This window comes from Epinephelus fuscoguttatus, linkage group LG19, assembly GCF_011397635.1.
Source record: "Epinephelus fuscoguttatus linkage group LG19, E.fuscoguttatus.final_Chr_v1".
Lineage (NCBI taxonomy): Eukaryota > Metazoa > Chordata > Actinopteri > Perciformes > Serranidae > Epinephelus > Epinephelus fuscoguttatus.
In genome coordinates this window covers 34,496,230-34,513,414 of record NC_064770.1, presented here as the reverse complement: position 1 = coordinate 34,513,414, position 17,185 = coordinate 34,496,230, and the positions used below count along the sequence as shown (strand labels likewise).

Sequence of the window (17,185 nt, the reverse complement as noted above, 5' to 3'; positions counted from 1 at the left end):
AGTTCACACCAACACAGGTAGACGAGACGGAGTATCATCTCCAAAGCAACGACTCTCTGTACTCCCGTTTTAATATCTGGCTTGTTATGTTTTTGTAGCTGGATTTAATACAGTTGCATTTGTAGTGATGAAAAGGCGACAACAAAAACGAGAGGGTTGAGAATTTGGAGCTGTCCATAGGTGTGACAACGGAATCCCAACGGGCGTATGCAAACTTATGTCGTGATTAAAGATTAAACAAACGTTCAGCTGATAGCTGGAATCAAGTAATGTTGTTAACACGGAAGATGTGCGCCCTTCCCTTTTTTTGTTCTGTCTCTGTACTGCCGTTCGTCGTCCATTTCTGATTCTCAGTAACGTTAACTAGATCTCAGCGCTGAAAGGCTTCCACGACACGGCGTCACGCCAATGTCTTAAAGCTGAAAAATTCTAACTAGCACAAACTGCATGAATTTCACGTCTTTGTCATTTGCGTCACCCGGCGCAATTTCAATTTTATTTATAAAGCCCAATATCACAAATTTGGCTCAGAGGGCTTTACAGCATACGACATCCCTCTGTCCTTGGATCCTCACGGTAAATGAGGAAAAACACCCCCTTCTTCGTAATTTGGTGTAATCACTCCATTAGACAGAGGCAGTTAGCTGTTTCCCTCTGTTTCCAGTCTTTGTGCTAAGCTAAGCTAACTGCCTCCTGGCGTACACACATATGTACACGTATGTAGCATCTAAGTAGCATATATGCTACATATTTAGCACACAGACATGACAGTGGTTTTAATCTTCTTATCTAACTCTCTGCAGGAAGGTGAATAAGTAAAATAGCAAATTGTGAAACTGTTCATTTAAAGGTGTACTATGCAGGAATTGTCAGTTACAGTTCGAAAACACGCCTGCAAGCAAAAGTGAGAGAGCTTTGTCCACTTGGTGTTTTCGTCTTTCGATATTTGGGGGTATTTTTTGGCACTGTGCTTGTGATTCTCGTAGTTCCCTCTTGGTTGCCTGCTGCTTATGTTCTGGCACGTGTGTGACAGCGCCACAAAGGTGAGGGGAGACATGTACAGTATTGTTGGAGGGTTTTGAAGCAGAGTAGCTTTCAAATATACTGTCAATGTGTCTTGCAGTGTCTCTATCTTGTTAAGTTAACTTGGTTCAGGTGTGCTGCTGCACACGGGTGAAGGGGTGTGGTCTTTGGGACACAAACGAGCAGGGAATTGTTTGGGGAGGGTTTTTGGGCTTTGCTGAGGAAGAAAGGAGGACGGTGGTGGAGACCGGACAGCCTGGGTTGGAGGAAAAATAAACCTCTTGCTTTTAGTGTTTCCTCGACCGGTTGTTCTTTTCTTGTTTCCACCCTGGTGAGTTTGATTCCTTTTTTGGGGGGGATATTTTTCTTTTTTGCAATGTTTTGCTTTTTTCCTGATTAGCGGAAGTTCCTCTGATTACCTTTTTTCAAATTTTTTTCCTCCTGTATTTTCTTTGGGGAGGGGAATAATATATAAATAAATCATGTTTGAGCCTATTTAAGTTTCCTTTAGTTCGTTCTTCTGCTGGTGTCAGTAGGGAGCTGAGGGCAGGCTCCTTAATTCATCTACCCCGCCTCTAACCAAGTTAAAGTAATCACTGTAGATTTTTAATTTAACTCATAACTAGGCTTTAGAGCTAAGCTGATTAGTTGTTAGATTGTTGGATGATTGCTAATTGCTAGTGGGTCATACGTGACATTTGAGGGATTACTTTTGTATGAGTCTACAGATTGCTTTGTTGGAAAATCCTGCATAGTATACGTTTCACTGAACATTCGTCATCTAAAGCTTCTGGCACTTTATATGTTGCCATTTGTGCCAACATCTCCCATGAGGTGATGGAGACACCTCTTACATCATGTGTGATAATAACATGTCTGATACAGCAGAGTCGTGTTTTTGCTCATCTTTGATCCAGTCAAACTGAATGTTCCCTGATCAGTCTGTTACATGATTAGCATGTTGAAATGACATGTAGTTAGACGATACGAGTGTTTGGTCCGAGTGTTTCTCATCTGACAGTCAGATCATCTCAGCACAATCTGTGTAGCCTCAAGAGTCGGGTTAGTTGCAGTCAAGAACACAGTGGTCTCAGAACACAGGTGATGTCAGCTGAGAGCAGCTAGTCACCTCGACGTCTGCAGCAGCGGCCCAGGTAAGTACAGGTACCTCCAGATGGCGTAGTAATGAATGCATGCTCCCACTGCGACGAAAAGATGCCAGATGGCGTGGGCAAACGGGACGAGGCCATCGCTCTTAAAGAAGACCACGCCCACCACGTAGAAGACGCCTCCCAGTGCCAGTTCACACACACCAGCACGATCCACCTGCAAGAGTTCAAACAATGCAGGTCCTTTGGTCTTTACATGGGATTTACAGACTATAATACATATATATATATATATATATGTATATATATATAATAATGCCAAACTTAAACCTGAGAGGAAGTCAATCTGAAGCTGTATATTTGGACAACAGTCTGCTGGTATCTCACAGGAACTCCATGTGATTTGTAGGTAATGGGTTAAAGCAAACAAAACCACCTGTTTGGTTCTTTAAATACTGACAGTGTCTGATTCCCACACAATAGCAGGAAGTCTGCTGCAGCGGAAGAAGGCTTTACATAAGTTTTTTTTCCCCTCAGGAGCAGAGAAAGAAAACTCTTTGTGTTCTGCACTCACCATAGACAGGATGACCAGAGCTGGAACGACCCCCATGGCCACATACCCAAACAGCTCCACCAGCTTGTACCTGCAGGTAGGAAACAGAATATAACACCTCCAATCTTCCGTCTAATTGTTTCTGCTTCAAACAGCAGCTCATTGTTTGCTGTAAACACTTCGAGGGGCAGGAGTCTGGTGTCAGGTTGATTGTGTCACACGGGGACACGGGGACACAAAGACAGGCTGTGTTACCTCTCGTGGAAAAAGAAGACATACATGGATCCTACACAAGCCATGACCCATATCAGCCAGCGCATGTGGCACGCCCAGGGCCCCAGCTCCCTCAGCATCAACCTGAGCACACACACACACATTGGTACGGTCACTGTTTGTCAACCAGCTACGTTACCCACCAGACTGCATGTGACTTATTGACCCACCAGGGAGAGTAGGACGCAGCTATGAAGAAGTAGATGGCCATTCTGTCACACATGTGGAAACGCTGCTCCACTTTCCTGCACACAGACAAAGAGAGGACGAGCTCATTCGTAAATCATGATAACCTTTATCTAGTTTAATCCATAATCTCCAAACTGTGCAGGACTCAGACTGCCCAAAATATCACCAAGCAAAGAGCTGAAGCTTCACAGAGCAGGTTTGGTTGTTGTGAATACACACACAACAAATTCAAACTTCCCTTGACTCCGTCCTTCAGCATATAAAACAGAGTTTGTTGTGTCTGTAGGACTATCATGTGTCATATGCCAGAGGAGCTGTTTAACAGTTGGAATCTAATCACCACATTCTTGGGTGAATATGTTAATAAAACCAGAATAATCGCACAAACCTGAGCTAGAAGCTAAAATAGCTCAGAGTTACACAATAATTAAAATTAATGAATTTAGTCCTGAGCTCTGTTTTAAATACATAAATGACTTATTTATTGTTTATTTGACATGAGTCTGGATGTCTCGGTTCTTGAAATTAAAGCATCTGGAGCTGTTGACATAGAAACAAGTCCTTGAAGGTATATTACACAGGACTGTTGTTTGTAAAAACACACACCAGCAAAAGTAAAAGTAAAAGCCAACCCCAGATTCACTCTTATTCAGCGTTTGACCTCGTTATATTTGAGTTTTTTTGGTCACTGTGTCTTTTGGATGTGCTGCTCACAGTCTGGTACCTGGTTGGCACTTTTTTCGGAACCCCCCACAGACATGAAATTAAGATTTTTTGCGCACAATTAATATTAAAATATACAAGTGTGGCTGAAACCATTATAACAGTCAACTGACCACAAAATTAAATGGTAAGTATTTTGACAATTTTTTAAAAATTCGTCATGCAAAAACATTTCACTTTTTTTACTTATTAAATTGATTTAAATGTTTCTGAACTGAGTACCTTTACTTTTCATATTTAAATACATTTTCCTGTTTATAATTACATAGTTTTAGGTAAATAACATTTTCGATGCATGGCTTTTACCATAGACTGTATAAAGAAAATGGATGTAGCCACTGTAACATCAACCACTGGTTTGTGGACTCCCATTTTGAAGCCTCGGGCTCGGCATTTTGGCGCTCGCCATCTTGTTTTTTTTGTTGTTTTTTTTGCAGCCAGAAGTGACCATATTTAGATGAGAGGGTGGAGTTGTGGAGAAGCGAGGGGTGCACCTGACTCACAGATTGTAGTATCGCTTGTAGGCAGCCGCGCCCCTAAATATGCATAACTTTATGCTTTAAATAAATAAAAAAAATAAATAAATAAATAAAACAAAATGTAAACAGGTGAGTTTTATACAAATTCACCCTCTGTACAGTTGTCATGAATGTTGAAATTAGGGCTGTGAACGTGTTAATTTCTGCTGTAAATTTGGCAATTTTAATATATTTTTCAACGGGGATTGACTCACTCTCAGAGCCACCCTCAAGTGGCCATTAGGGGAACTGCAGTTTTTTGGCACTTCTGCATTGGCTTCATTTTTAAGCCCTGGAAGCTGCTGCTTTATCATTTTCAGATACTTATTAATCTCTAAATAGTATAATGAAGTTTTCATGTAATTATACTTTGAAATAAGAGCATGCAGGTTGGGTGAAACCATTATTTCTTGGTGTTATACAAATCAATTAAGAAAGACCCTTCTACCTGAAACCTAAAATAGTTTGGGATCCAGTGAACAAAAAGGGCGCCACCTCAAATAAAAACGATTAGACCACTGAAAGAATTAACAATTATTTTGGCCCGGATAACATGTTAGTCTGGATTAGTTAAGCAGCATTTTAAGAGCATGGCTGTGTGAGATTTATTTTATGGTTAAAGTTTTATGGGTTCATGACAGGAAAGTGGACAAAACTGAATGTGGAAAGTCAAAGTGTTTGTTTTCATGTGACAGTGTGTTTGACTGTTAATATGTGAGCGAACACTTAGTAGAGGGGTACAAGCTGAAGATGATGTGAAATGTTTTCATTACCACGCCACATCTGTTGTTTGCTCTCTGGCCTTCTGGCTCTGTCATAATTAACAAACTGTACGTCTGAGTGTGATGTAAATGTCTACCGGAGCAGCACATAAACACACACATGCACATCTGCCAAATCCCTGCCAGCATCTTCTGCAACACACATACACACATACGAACCGGAGGTGGCTGATTTTCCAGGCAGCGGTGTGGAAGAGTGTTGAGGTGACAAACAGGCCTGTGAGACCGCTCCCATAGAGCCAGGCAGCTGTGCGATGCCATTGGTCCACAGACAGGAAGTAGAGCAGAGACCCGCCCAGCAGACTGGGGAGGATCCACAACTGGAAAAAGATCAGAAACACACAAAACCACAGGTTCACATCTTTTTCTCTTGATACATACTGACAGGCTGCATCTTACATTTCATTTGAGACCTTTTTTTTTAAATTTTCCGGTTAAGTGTTTAAACTGTATATAAAATAAATCTAGTATTTGCAAACACTAAGAATGTAACCAGGCATTTTACTCGGTAGAGCCTCTTGAGGGGAAATTATACTGTCCTTTGTCTTCCTGACATTGTTAACATTCCTCTGTGAATCCAGGAGAAACAGCTGGAACCTCTGTTTAAGCAACAGTTCAGGAAATACTCAGTGTCTTGCCGAAAGTTCAATGAGAAGATTGATGCCAGTCTCGTGTCTGAACGCTAAAGGCCTTCACACACCAGATGTGGCGAAGAAACAACGCAAACATGCTAAATACTCACCACAAACACATCAAAACTATTCATACCAGGATGCAAATTTGTGACATTGCAACAGGTTCATCATATTTGCGACATGACGATGTTCTGCATAGCATGGCTGATCCTTAATTGCAGTGCGAAAAGTTCAGAAAAAGTTGTTCTTATTCCAAAAAATGTATGATATTGGTTTTTGCTGTGTTAAAATACTATAGTTTAAAAATATATATTGCCATTTGAATTAACCACAGGCTAAAAAACAACCCCCGCACACAAAGGTGTTTAGTACAAAGGCAAAGCTAGCACTAGCCAGTTCGTTTAGCTTAGCATAAAGACTGGAAAAAGCTAATCTAGCTTTGTGCAACGCTAACAAATTCCACCTGCCATGTCATGCTCACAAGTTAACATTTTATATTTAATCCATACAAAAAAAAGGAGCGTAAAAAAAAATCAATTTCCTGTTTTGCCACAAGACCTGTTAGCCTAGCACAGAGACTGAAAACAGGGGGAAACCAGAAATACCCCCCTGTAGAGCTAGAGAGCCACCATTTTAGACTGCGCATGCACAAGCACCAGACTCTTAGTTGTATGTTGTCTGGACGGAGATTGCTAAATACATATTTTAGATTTTTGTTGTTAAAAAAATAACGTTAGCCTTGTGTTCACAATTGCTTGTTTAAAGCTGAAATAAAAAAAACTTCTCTACTACCTAGCGCACAAGCTCGCTAGCTAACACTGTCTCCTTATCAGTTCCTTAATCATGGATCAATAGAGAATATAGCAACTTTCACCACAGTTCATTTCAAGAGGACCACTCCAAGGAAACGTGTTCTTTGTTTAGATTATCAAATGGATAATGGATTGTAGATATGTGTTTCTGGCTACCAGCATAATGCTAGCTGAAAAGTTGTCTATTTACACTTTAAAATGTTGATTAAAGACATTGCCGTCTGTCTGTTTTTTATCAACATTCTGGAGTCGAAATAGGCAACATTTCAGCTAACTTAGCTAGCCTGCTAGCAGCGCCAGCTAACGTGCGCGCTAGCATATTAGCGACGCTAGCTAATGATGGCAGTCAGAAACAAACAACCATAGCTATGTTTGCATCCAAAAGTGATTCAAATCATTGAGAAATGCGCATTAAAAGAAATACAAATCCTGTGTGTTTCCATTAAATGTACAGACTTTGGTGAAAGCTATGAACTCGCGCGAGTTTTCCGCAGAACCGGAAACAAGTCTCGCATTCTTCTTCTTCTACGTTTTCTGGCGGTTGGCAACCAGCTTGTAAATGCATTACCGCCTTCCCGACCCAGAGTGTGGATATCACCATGGAGAGAGGTGCGCTATGTCAGACTTAATTCAAACATAACTGTTTCCATCCCCCGTTTTGCGAATCAACATTTTTTCGAATCAACCAAAACCTGGCTAAAGTGAGCGTATTTTAGTTTGTGTGAATCAGGGGATTTTAATTTGAATTTTGATACCTCTAGATGCGCATCTAAACAGGCTGATGGAAACATGGATTATGATTCATAGTTCGTTAATTGTGATATGATTTAAACAAATAAGACATTTTCTCGCTGTGGTCCTTTTTAAAATGAGCAGTGGTTGAAGTTAATACATTCCATTATGCTCAAGGAGTTGGTGCGCAGACGCTAGCATAGTTAGCTTGTTGAAACTTTGACTACTCCTAACTGTGAAGTGATTGGCTGAATTAAAATCTGACAGGATTCTAAGCCTCTGATTGGCCACATAAAAAAATGATTGACAGATACCCCCCCCCCCCCTCCTCTTGAGCTCCCGCATCTTAAACAGTGGCTCTGAAACTCACATATGCGGACGTCTATAACCGTGGCTGTGGAACTCGCACGTGCGCACGTCTGGCTCTGGCACTATAGGGGATGACAGTGGGTGAAACAGCCACAGATTTAACTAATATAGCACATTAATTAGTGAGCTTTTGAGGTGTTAGGCATATTTTGGTCTTTTGGACAGAGCCAAGCTACCTGTTTCCCTGCTTCCAGTCTTTATGCTAAGCTAAGCTAAGATGTTTCTATGCTGTAGCTCCATATCTACCACATGAACACAAGCGTGGAATAAATCTTCTCATACAGAAAGTACTAGTAAAAGGTGAAGATGATACTTGATGTTTATGGGATACACTGCTCCCTGTGAAATAACACTTAAAACACCTAAGTGAAAGAATGAATGAATGGAGTTAAGTATCAGAAAACCCTGTCCCGTTTTAAGGATTTAAAGTCATTACGGCCATGTTTCCTCTCTGTTTCCTTCCATGTCTCTCTGTCTGTTTCATTCACTGTCTGCCTTGCTCTGTCAGAGGCGGAAGCGCGCAGGGATTACAGCAGATTAGAGAAAGCTACAGGCTGAATCACAGATTATAGCCTCTATGTCACTGCCAAAAATCCTCCATATTCTGCCTCATTCCTCGCAATCCTCTCCATCTTTGCAGAGGCTTCTCTGAATTCACTGACTCACCCAACACAGAACGCACGGTGACAGGGCTTAAAGATATGAGGAATATATGTAATAATTTTGTTGAATGTAGCATTAACAATATTAAGCTTGATAAATAAAAAGATATTAAAGTGTATTCATTTCGTGACTCAGACTTCTTCTGTACCTATATTTACTTGACTTAGGTCTTGAGGATCTGCAGAGTTTATTTAAAACCTGTACATTAACAACCAGCTGACAGCTTTACTGCCACTTTCTTCTTTGCTCTGATCGCTAACAGCTGTCTACTGAGCGCAGTCTAACATACATACATGTCTCTCTCTGGATCTCGCAACTGAGCTATTCCTCAAAGCCTTCCATTATAACACGAGTCATCATTCTCAACCCAGTTGTATGGTTTTCACTCAGATGCAATAGATGTTCTTTTGCATATCTTTGTTTTAGGATTGACCGTCATTTCATGGTCATTATTGCAAAATGAATCCTGGCAGGGTAATGCAACACCCCACATAAACCCCTTTTAAGGTGATGCAAGACCCTCCACTTCTCGTCAGGGTCTTGCATCACCCTATCAGGGTTCATTTGTCAATAATGACCCACTCACCGCACAATATCCCACTTATTACTTGCTAAGAAAATCATTAATATGACACAAAATATCAATTTTAAAACAATTACAGTGATTTAACAATGATTTTATTGCCTTAGCTTAGCATCTGTGATCAGAACTGTGTCCATGCAACGATCTGCTGTTCAGAAATAACAGCATGTCGAGTGCCGTAACTGAACAATCAGAGACAAGTATTCGTGGACAGGATCTGAGGGCGCAGGCGTGGGGAGGACCTCAGAATTGCATCTCTGCTTTTTGCAGATGATGTGGTTCTGTTGGCTTCATCACACCGTGACCTCCAGCACGCACTGGGGCGGTTTGCTGTCGAATGTGAAGCAGTCGGGATGAGAGTCAGCACCTCTGAGTCTGAGGCCATGGTTCTCTGCAGGAAAATGGTGGATTGTCCCCTCTGAGTTGGGAGAGAGTTACTGCTCCAAGTGATGGAGTTCAAGTATCTCAGGGTCTTGTTCATGAGTGAGGGTAGAATGGAGCGTGAGGTTGATCGGCAGTATGGCACAGCGTCTACAGCGATGCAGGGAGCTGAGCCTTAAGGCAAAGCTTTCAATTTACTGGTCCATCTTCGTCCCAACCCTCACCTATGGTCATGAGCTCTGGATACTGACCGTAAAAATGAGGTCACAGATACAAGCAGCCGAAATTAGTTTCCTCTGTGGGGTGGCTGGGCTCAACCTTAGAGATAGTGTGAGAAGCTCGGAGTAGAGCCGCTGCTCCTTCGTTTCGAAAGGGGTCAGTTGAGGTGGTTCAGGCATCTGATCAGATGCCGACTGGGCTCCTCCTGTTTGAGGTGTTCCAGGAATGTCCAACTAGTGGGAGGTCCTGTGGCAGACCCAGAACATGCTGGAGAGACAATATATCTCGTCTTGCCTGGGAACACCTCGGGGTCCTCCAGGAGGAGCTGGAAAGCGTTGCTGGAGAGAGAGACGTCTGGAGTGCTTTCAGAGCAGAGCAAAGTTTCACACAGTTGAGCAGATGTTACATTGCTCGCTTGCTTGCTCGCTAACTTTTTTGAGCACATCAGGCAACTAGTTGATTGTACTTACTGGACCAGCATAACTTTTTACTGGCACCAAGCCATCCTATTGTTGTCCGGTTGTCCTGTTGTTGGACCCTGCCTATTGGTGAAGGCTCTGTCTGACTGACCAGAGGATAAAATAGTGCCTACAGACAGAATGTCATTTAATACGCTGTTACTACATTTAAAGTCTTACGTAGTGTGTTTATCGTGCAGGTTGATGCTTCAAAGACGGTAAAAAATGACGGTATAATGTGCAGCCCTAACAGGGACAGTCTGGGATAGAAAGAGTGAACCAGAGGAACACCAGGAGGGCTGAGGAACAGAAAGCTTTTACTCTGACAGTGTGTTTCTGTCTGTCTGTATTTGTTCAGCTCACCCCGTGTGTGGCACAGTTTGCAGCATGTTCGTATTCGGTGGGCTGGTATCTCTTACTGGCTGGAACCCTGCAGTTCATGAACCTGAGAGAGAGGTGAGGTGAGGGGGGGCAGAGACAGAGAGACAGAGAGAGAGAGAGGGGAGAGTGAGACAGGTTCAGGTAATGAATGCAGATCTGGAGGCAAAACAAGGTTCAGCTTTATTAGTTAATAAGTTACTGTGTGCTGACAGTGTGTGTGTGTGTGTGTGTGTGTGTGTGTGTGTGTGTGTGTGTGTGTGTGTGATGGTCATTCTTGGAGGATTTACAGGTCTCTAATCCACATCACGTTGTCTGCATTTTAGTGCACCTCATCGTTACTGGGGCAACTGTCTGCGTTGCTATGGCCACCAGTGATGTCACTGCCTGTACTAAAACAACAGGATACCACTGACCACTAACTCTATTTTGCATTATTTGTTATGTTGCCATAAACTACTGAGGAAGTTACTGTGTGTGTGTTTGCTTGTGTGTGTGTGTGTGTGTTGTGTACGCTATTTAATCAGCAGTAAATCTCTCAATCCCAGCTTACAGGGAAAAACACATCTGGAGATGTTACGAAACCACATTTTATACGACAAGATGCACACACAAACACACACACTCACATAAACACTCACACACACTATTTTGAATGTAGCCTCTCGTGCAGGGCCACAGGTGTGTCTGCGTCGGTCAGCTGTGTTATTTGATTACACATTTAGGCCGATGCCTCATCATCACACACTGACATCACGCCTCATTCCCAACACACACACACATACACACACCCCGTAACTGTTTGTTGTAGCGTACCAATTCAGCACAGTGAGGAGAAAGTGAATCAGGAGAAGACGCAGATAAAGGGATCCTGTCTCTTGTCTCAGCCTTCACCTATAAAACACCCGGAAACCCAAAACATGTCTGTTAATGTAGCTGGAAAAAGTCTTGCATAACACAACGACCAGACATCTGGCGAAAAAAAGTAATTTCAGAGTCCAAACCATGCTCGGGTGGTGTCAAGGTATTAGGGTATACCAAGGTATTTAGAAATACAAAAGATTTAATTTTCATTTCAACAACTCTCTGCAAACCTCAACCTGCCAAATATCCATTTTTTTCAGGTATTTGCAAATCAGATATTTCCTTCACTCTCAGATACCAAGCTTCCCTGAGACACCTGATATGACCACTGCTCATATTACTCTTTGCCTAAACGTGTCGCACAAGCATTTAAAATCCACCATCTCTGACAAGTTAGCGGAGATCAGACACGCCCCTCTTGACAAAAACAAGATTTAAACACGTCATCGTCTAGTTAATAACATGTCGGGCAGGAAATCCAAAGTGTGGGATCATTTTGAGAAGGTGAAGGACGAACCCAAGGTGATATGTAAGCTCATCTTCTTTGGTCGACTACAAACATGACGTATCATCTGAAACATGGAAGTAGCTACATGCCCATTAGCCCACAGCGTCATTAACAGGCGGCTCGCTCAGTGTGTGACGTGCACTTGTAGATAAAATATAGGCCTATATTAATGAAGGTTCATTAGTACGGTTTTGTATTTCTCTAATGTAGTGTGAAAGAGTGACTTCTGTATTAACCTTTTGAAAGTGATTAGAAGTTAAATATTCGGGGAAATCACAAGATAACTCTTATCTGCAAATGAAAGGAAACCTAGTCAGAAGAACACGCTACATATCTGCTGCTCTTATCACGTCTTGATCACCAACATTAGCTTTTCAAAAGCTGTCACGTGAATGTGGTCGTCTTACTTTACATTTCAGCGTGAGATGAGTGTGTGTGTGTGTGAGTGTGTGTTTGTGCACTCACCACCAGAACCCTCATAACAAGAATGTCAGTGTGTTTTCCTGTGGTAGGTCAAGTTGTTATGAGTGTTACGAGGCATCAGGGCTGCACAGAGCACATCTGACTTCCACACCCAACCTCCACAAACACCGCATCTCTTTTTTATTTGCTAACTAACACTAACATAGCAAAGTTATTACGCCTGTCTTTACTCATCTTTGCCAAGACGCAAGTCCATATGAGCGGCCCCACACAAGTCAGCTGCACACACGGGTGTTTCAGTTTGGGAACTGTGGAGATTTGGAGCCCTGACTTCTGCCAGGAGGTTCGGGGATCCTCCTCTCTCCCACCCTTTTTCTACATAAGGTGTATTTTGATGTTTTTTTAATACACTGTGCCACCTTATTCACATTCAAAGTACAAATAAATCCCAGTATGAATCAGTTTATTTTCATTGTGAATAAGAAATGAAGCTCGAGCAAAAGTTCAGTCACGCTCCATCTGTGGCTGTCAGTGTTCGGGGCTGTCAATCAAGGCTTCACCTGTTCTACAGCTGATCCACAATCAACCAACTGCGCAGCGACACACCTTCTCTGTCAGACTATCATCTCACTGCTCCTCATTTTAAATATGGTTCCACCTAGTCTTCTCCGATGCAGCCTCTATTCGCCTCAGCAGTCATCAACCAAAGTCATCAACCACCACCACCTCCACCAGTGTCTGGACTCCATGGGGGGGTTTATCTTGCTGCCGATCAGATGTCCCAAGATCACAAATAATCTCCTCTGGTGTCCAAAAGACTTTTGCTAAATCTTATCTGCACAAATCATCTCTTAGTCTCTACACTTGTATTTCACATTAAACTTCATTCTTCTGTCTCTCCTGATTGAAACAGGTTGGCGAGCCCCCTGCACCGAGATCTGGCCCACAGGCTGTAAGCTGAGTATCACTGCTCTGGACTTTTCTAGACTTGTTACGTGTGAATGTTTGCATGATTGTGTCACATGCTCTATCTTTCTCAAGATGTAATCCACAGGAAGAAAACACTTAGTAACATTAGATTATTGTATGGCCGCCATGCCTTTAGTTTCCCCTGCAGTTCCACGACAGTCCGTGCCAAGTGCACAACAAGAGAGCAGTATTTTTCTGAGCACTGTTGTGGTATTGTAGGGCTATCAATGGACCTGAATGTAGCACTCTGATGTCCTCTAATCGGTTATGACAGAACTCTGTGTGAGTGTGTGTGTGTGTGTGTGTGTGTGTGTGTGTGTGTGTGTGTGTGTGTGTGTGTAATGAACTGAAAGGACAGGATAGGGATTCACAGGCTCTGATCAGAGCGGGCATTGTTGTCCTCATCAGCACACTATTCTCTCCTTTCTCTCTTTCATGTTTTCAGATTGTTTCGTTCCATACACTTTTCTGCACGTGAGTGTCATATGGTTCGATGTATGTTTGCATGTGTGTGTGTGTGTGTGTGTGGCTTGTTTTCACCTCACAACACCAGTGTTTGGTTACAAAAGCCCATTACAGCACATTGCATACATTAATAGGATTGGTTGAATCTGAGAGGATCAGAATCTTTGAGTCATTGCATGACAGCGTACGCGATAGGAATGTGTGTGTGTGTGTGTGTGTGTGTGTGTGTGTGTGTTCGTGTATACACTCTCTGTAACTGCAGGGCTTTTCCTTTTACAGTAAAGCTCAAGTTCATCTCCTCGGGGACTCAAACTCTGGTTCTCACGATTATCGCCATCTCCCACACACACACACACACACACACACACACATACAGAGTCCTGGATGGCAGACAGACGGACAGGAAGTAGAGCTGTCAACTATAAAAGTAATCGCTGACTGATTTGATAATCAATAGTAGTACAGTAATTTTTTTAAAAAGGAAACAAGCCAAAATTATCTGATTTCAGCTTCTTAAAGAAACAGTGTGTAAGATTTAGGGGGATTTAGAGGGATTTAGAATTCCCTTCACGTTTATCGATCAGGAGCCGAATTATCCTCTCCGAAAACAAACGGAGCAGGTGATTTAAACCAATAAACAAAACTAAATAAAGCGGTTTCACATTAAATATCAGTGTATCTCTGACACTGTTTGGCACGTCACAGGCAGGCTGCTCACCTAGCACCTGCTAATGTGCTCACCCTATCCAGATGTTCATGAGGTTTTAACCGGAAGCCAGATTATCTGCAGAGGCCTCTTCCTTCCTCTCCAGAACAAACAGAATTGGTGATTTAAAGCTGTAAAGCGGTTTCACGTTAAAAAAATCTGTGTTTTCCAGCACTGCTCATCTCAGAGGTACCAACACTAAAATGCGAATGACTCTATCTGGAGCCACGGTTTGATTTGTCTGCTCTGAGCTCTCATTTATAAAACAATGCATAGGATCCATACTTAAAATGTACATACTGACAAGAGCCAAAAATGGTGTGCACCAAAAAATATTCAATTCAATATTCAATTTCCCATCTCCAAAATGTTCCTAAGCATGAGTCAAAGTTTCTCCCATCAAGTCTGTTTTCATAGATGTCAACTTTTGCATGGGAAGTCGCCTCCTTTTGTACATACGCAATGTTTATAAATGAGACTCCTGGGCTACTGTAGAAACATGGTGATGCAACATGACGATCTCCAGAGACAAGGACCCATTCCTTATGTAGATATAGAAACATACTTATTCTATTACATTAAATTTCTGTCCATATATCCCCCTAAATCTGACACACCGGACCTTTACATGTGAGTGTTTTCTGGTTTCTTTACGACCGTAAACTGAATATCTTTGGGTTGCGGACAAAACAAGACATTTCAGGACGTCATCTTGGGCTTTGGGAAACACTGGTCACGTTTTTACACTATTTTCTGGCATTTTATAGACTAATTTTTAAATCAAGAAAATAATTGGCAGAGTAATTGACAGTGAAAATTATCGTTAGTTGCCGCCCGAGTGGGAAAACAGATGGAGCAGCACCTTGGTGCAAGATATAGTGATTCTAATGAGGGCTGCTTGTGCATTAACACATCGTTAAAGACTACGATATCACTCAGGGATTATCTGAGTTAGCTGAAAGAGAGTATCAGTAGAAAACTGCACTTTGAATTAGGGCTGCTACTATATTTAATTTCCACTGAAAAATGTATAAAATGATGATAGTGTGATTATTGCTGGGTTCTGTACCACACAAGCATGTTCCCTCGTATCTAGAGTATGATCTGTAGGCCGGGGCATCTGTTGCACCACAGTGCTTCATTTATGAAAGTATGTTGCAACACATTTTACCGTTATCAAAAAATATGCAGCTCCTGTGATCTAGACATTGCGCCTGCATATTGCAAATCAATAATATTTCAATTAATTACGCAGCTCTACTTTAAAGGTCCAGTGTGGCAGAATGGAATATAATATAACAGTGTATGATCACCTTAAAAATAAGAATTGTGTTTTTGTTACCTTAGAATAAGCCTTTTAGCTTTACGTAAAACTACTTTATTTAGTGTTTTTACTGGTTTAGATCTGTGGGTTTGTTTGTTTTGGAGAGGAAGAGACCTCTACAGATAATTCAGCTCCTGGTTAAAACCTCCGAAATGTCTGGATCAGAAAAACATCCCGAGCAGCAAAGGAGAAACACTAATTTGTGACATGAACCTGCTGTGTTCAGTGTTTTTACTGGTTTTAATCACCTGGTCCATTTATTTTGGAGAAGAAAAAACCCTCTGTGGATAATTCAGCTCCTGGTAAAAACCTCTTGAGCAATGAACACAGAGGGAATTCTAACCAGGAGAAGTTTCAGCTGGTTGCAAACTGCAAACCTCACTGCTAGATGCCACTAAATCCCCTTAAAACCTTCCTACTGTTCCTTTAAAATGTTTTTATTGGTGCCTTCTGTGTTCACTTCAATGTGCAGTTTGTCCAAAAAGATAATACTGTGAATAATTTATTTTAGTTTGTTGTATTTTATTGTAATTTTTCAAGTAACATGTTTTCACTTTCCTCATATCTTGCAGACCTTGTTCTGTTGGTAAAACTGACAATGAAATTGTTATCATGCTCCTCTCAGCTTGTTTGGGTACTTCACTAGTAATGAAAGTAATGGTCTTCACACACACACACACACACACACACACACTCTCTAATCTATAACATCCCTCTGTTTGTCGCTGTGCCAGCGCGTCAGTGCGCATGGATGCACAGGATGTGTCACACATGAAAAACATGCTGCCAGTCAGATATCAGCTCTCAAACTTTCCTGAGATAATGAAAAAAATTACCTCCCAAATTTTGTTTTCTTAAAGTCCATCTCGTGCGTGTAGGCTCTGTGCGCGCGCGCGTTGGTGCGCTCTATTTACCAACAGCACACACACACACACAGCAGCGAGCGTCGTCTCCTCCTACGGATCCCCCATTCCGGATGTCCCACCGCCGCGCGTCTGAACACACACACTCCAGTCCGACAGCGGGGACATCGACCTGCGGAGTCAACTACACAACAACAACTCCACGGCTCTGTCTAAAGTGTGGGGACTCCTCCGGCGGGCAAACTAGCAGCCATCCCGGCGGCGGGAGCTCGGAGGAGACGTGAGCCGCAGCCAGCAGCAGCGTGAGAGGAAACTGTGCAGAGTTTTGTTCCGAGTCTTAGATGTGTTTGCAGGATGTTCCGCGGGACTGGGTTTGTAACCCCTCCTCTCCTCTCCTCTCCTCCCTTCCCCTCCCCTTTCCCCTATCCAGGCTGATGATAACACAGCAGCAAACACAAACCGCTCCCCACAACACACACACACACACACACACACACACACACACACATGGTGGTAACATATCCAGTGGGAAAATACAGATGCAAAGATAACAACAAAACGTGATCTAATTATAAACAATGTGAGAAAGTTATTCATGGTGTCCTACCTTCATGTGCAGGGGTGAGAGAATAATGTGCGCGCGCACACTGGTGGACAAAAAGC

The 17,185-nt window shown here is 42.3% G+C and overlaps 1 protein-coding gene across 2 annotated transcripts; it reads right to left on the bottom strand.

Annotated features, from left to right (window-relative positions):
- Positions 1-804: 804 nt before the first annotated feature.
- On the bottom strand, positions 805-16,887 carry mmd2a (monocyte to macrophage differentiation-associated 2a). 2 transcript variants are annotated; one of them, XM_049560800.1, is made up of 7 exons: positions 16,496-16,887; positions 10,386-10,467; positions 5,330-5,490; positions 3,129-3,203; positions 2,941-3,042; positions 2,707-2,776; positions 805-2,349 (listed from the first exon to the last, which is right to left on the bottom strand). In XM_049560800.1, exons 1-7 carry the CDS (start codon positions 16,522-16,524, stop codon positions 2,149-2,151), a joined length of 720 nt encoding a protein of 239 aa, XP_049416757.1. In that variant the 5' UTR covers positions 16,525-16,887; the 3' UTR covers positions 805-2,148. The 2 variants fall into 2 exon arrangements, with proteins under 2 accessions (XP_049416757.1, XP_049416758.1); XM_049560801.1 differs by lacking the exon at positions 16,496-16,887 and adding an exon at positions 11,217-11,290.
- Between the last annotated feature and the right edge of the window lie 298 nt (positions 16,888-17,185).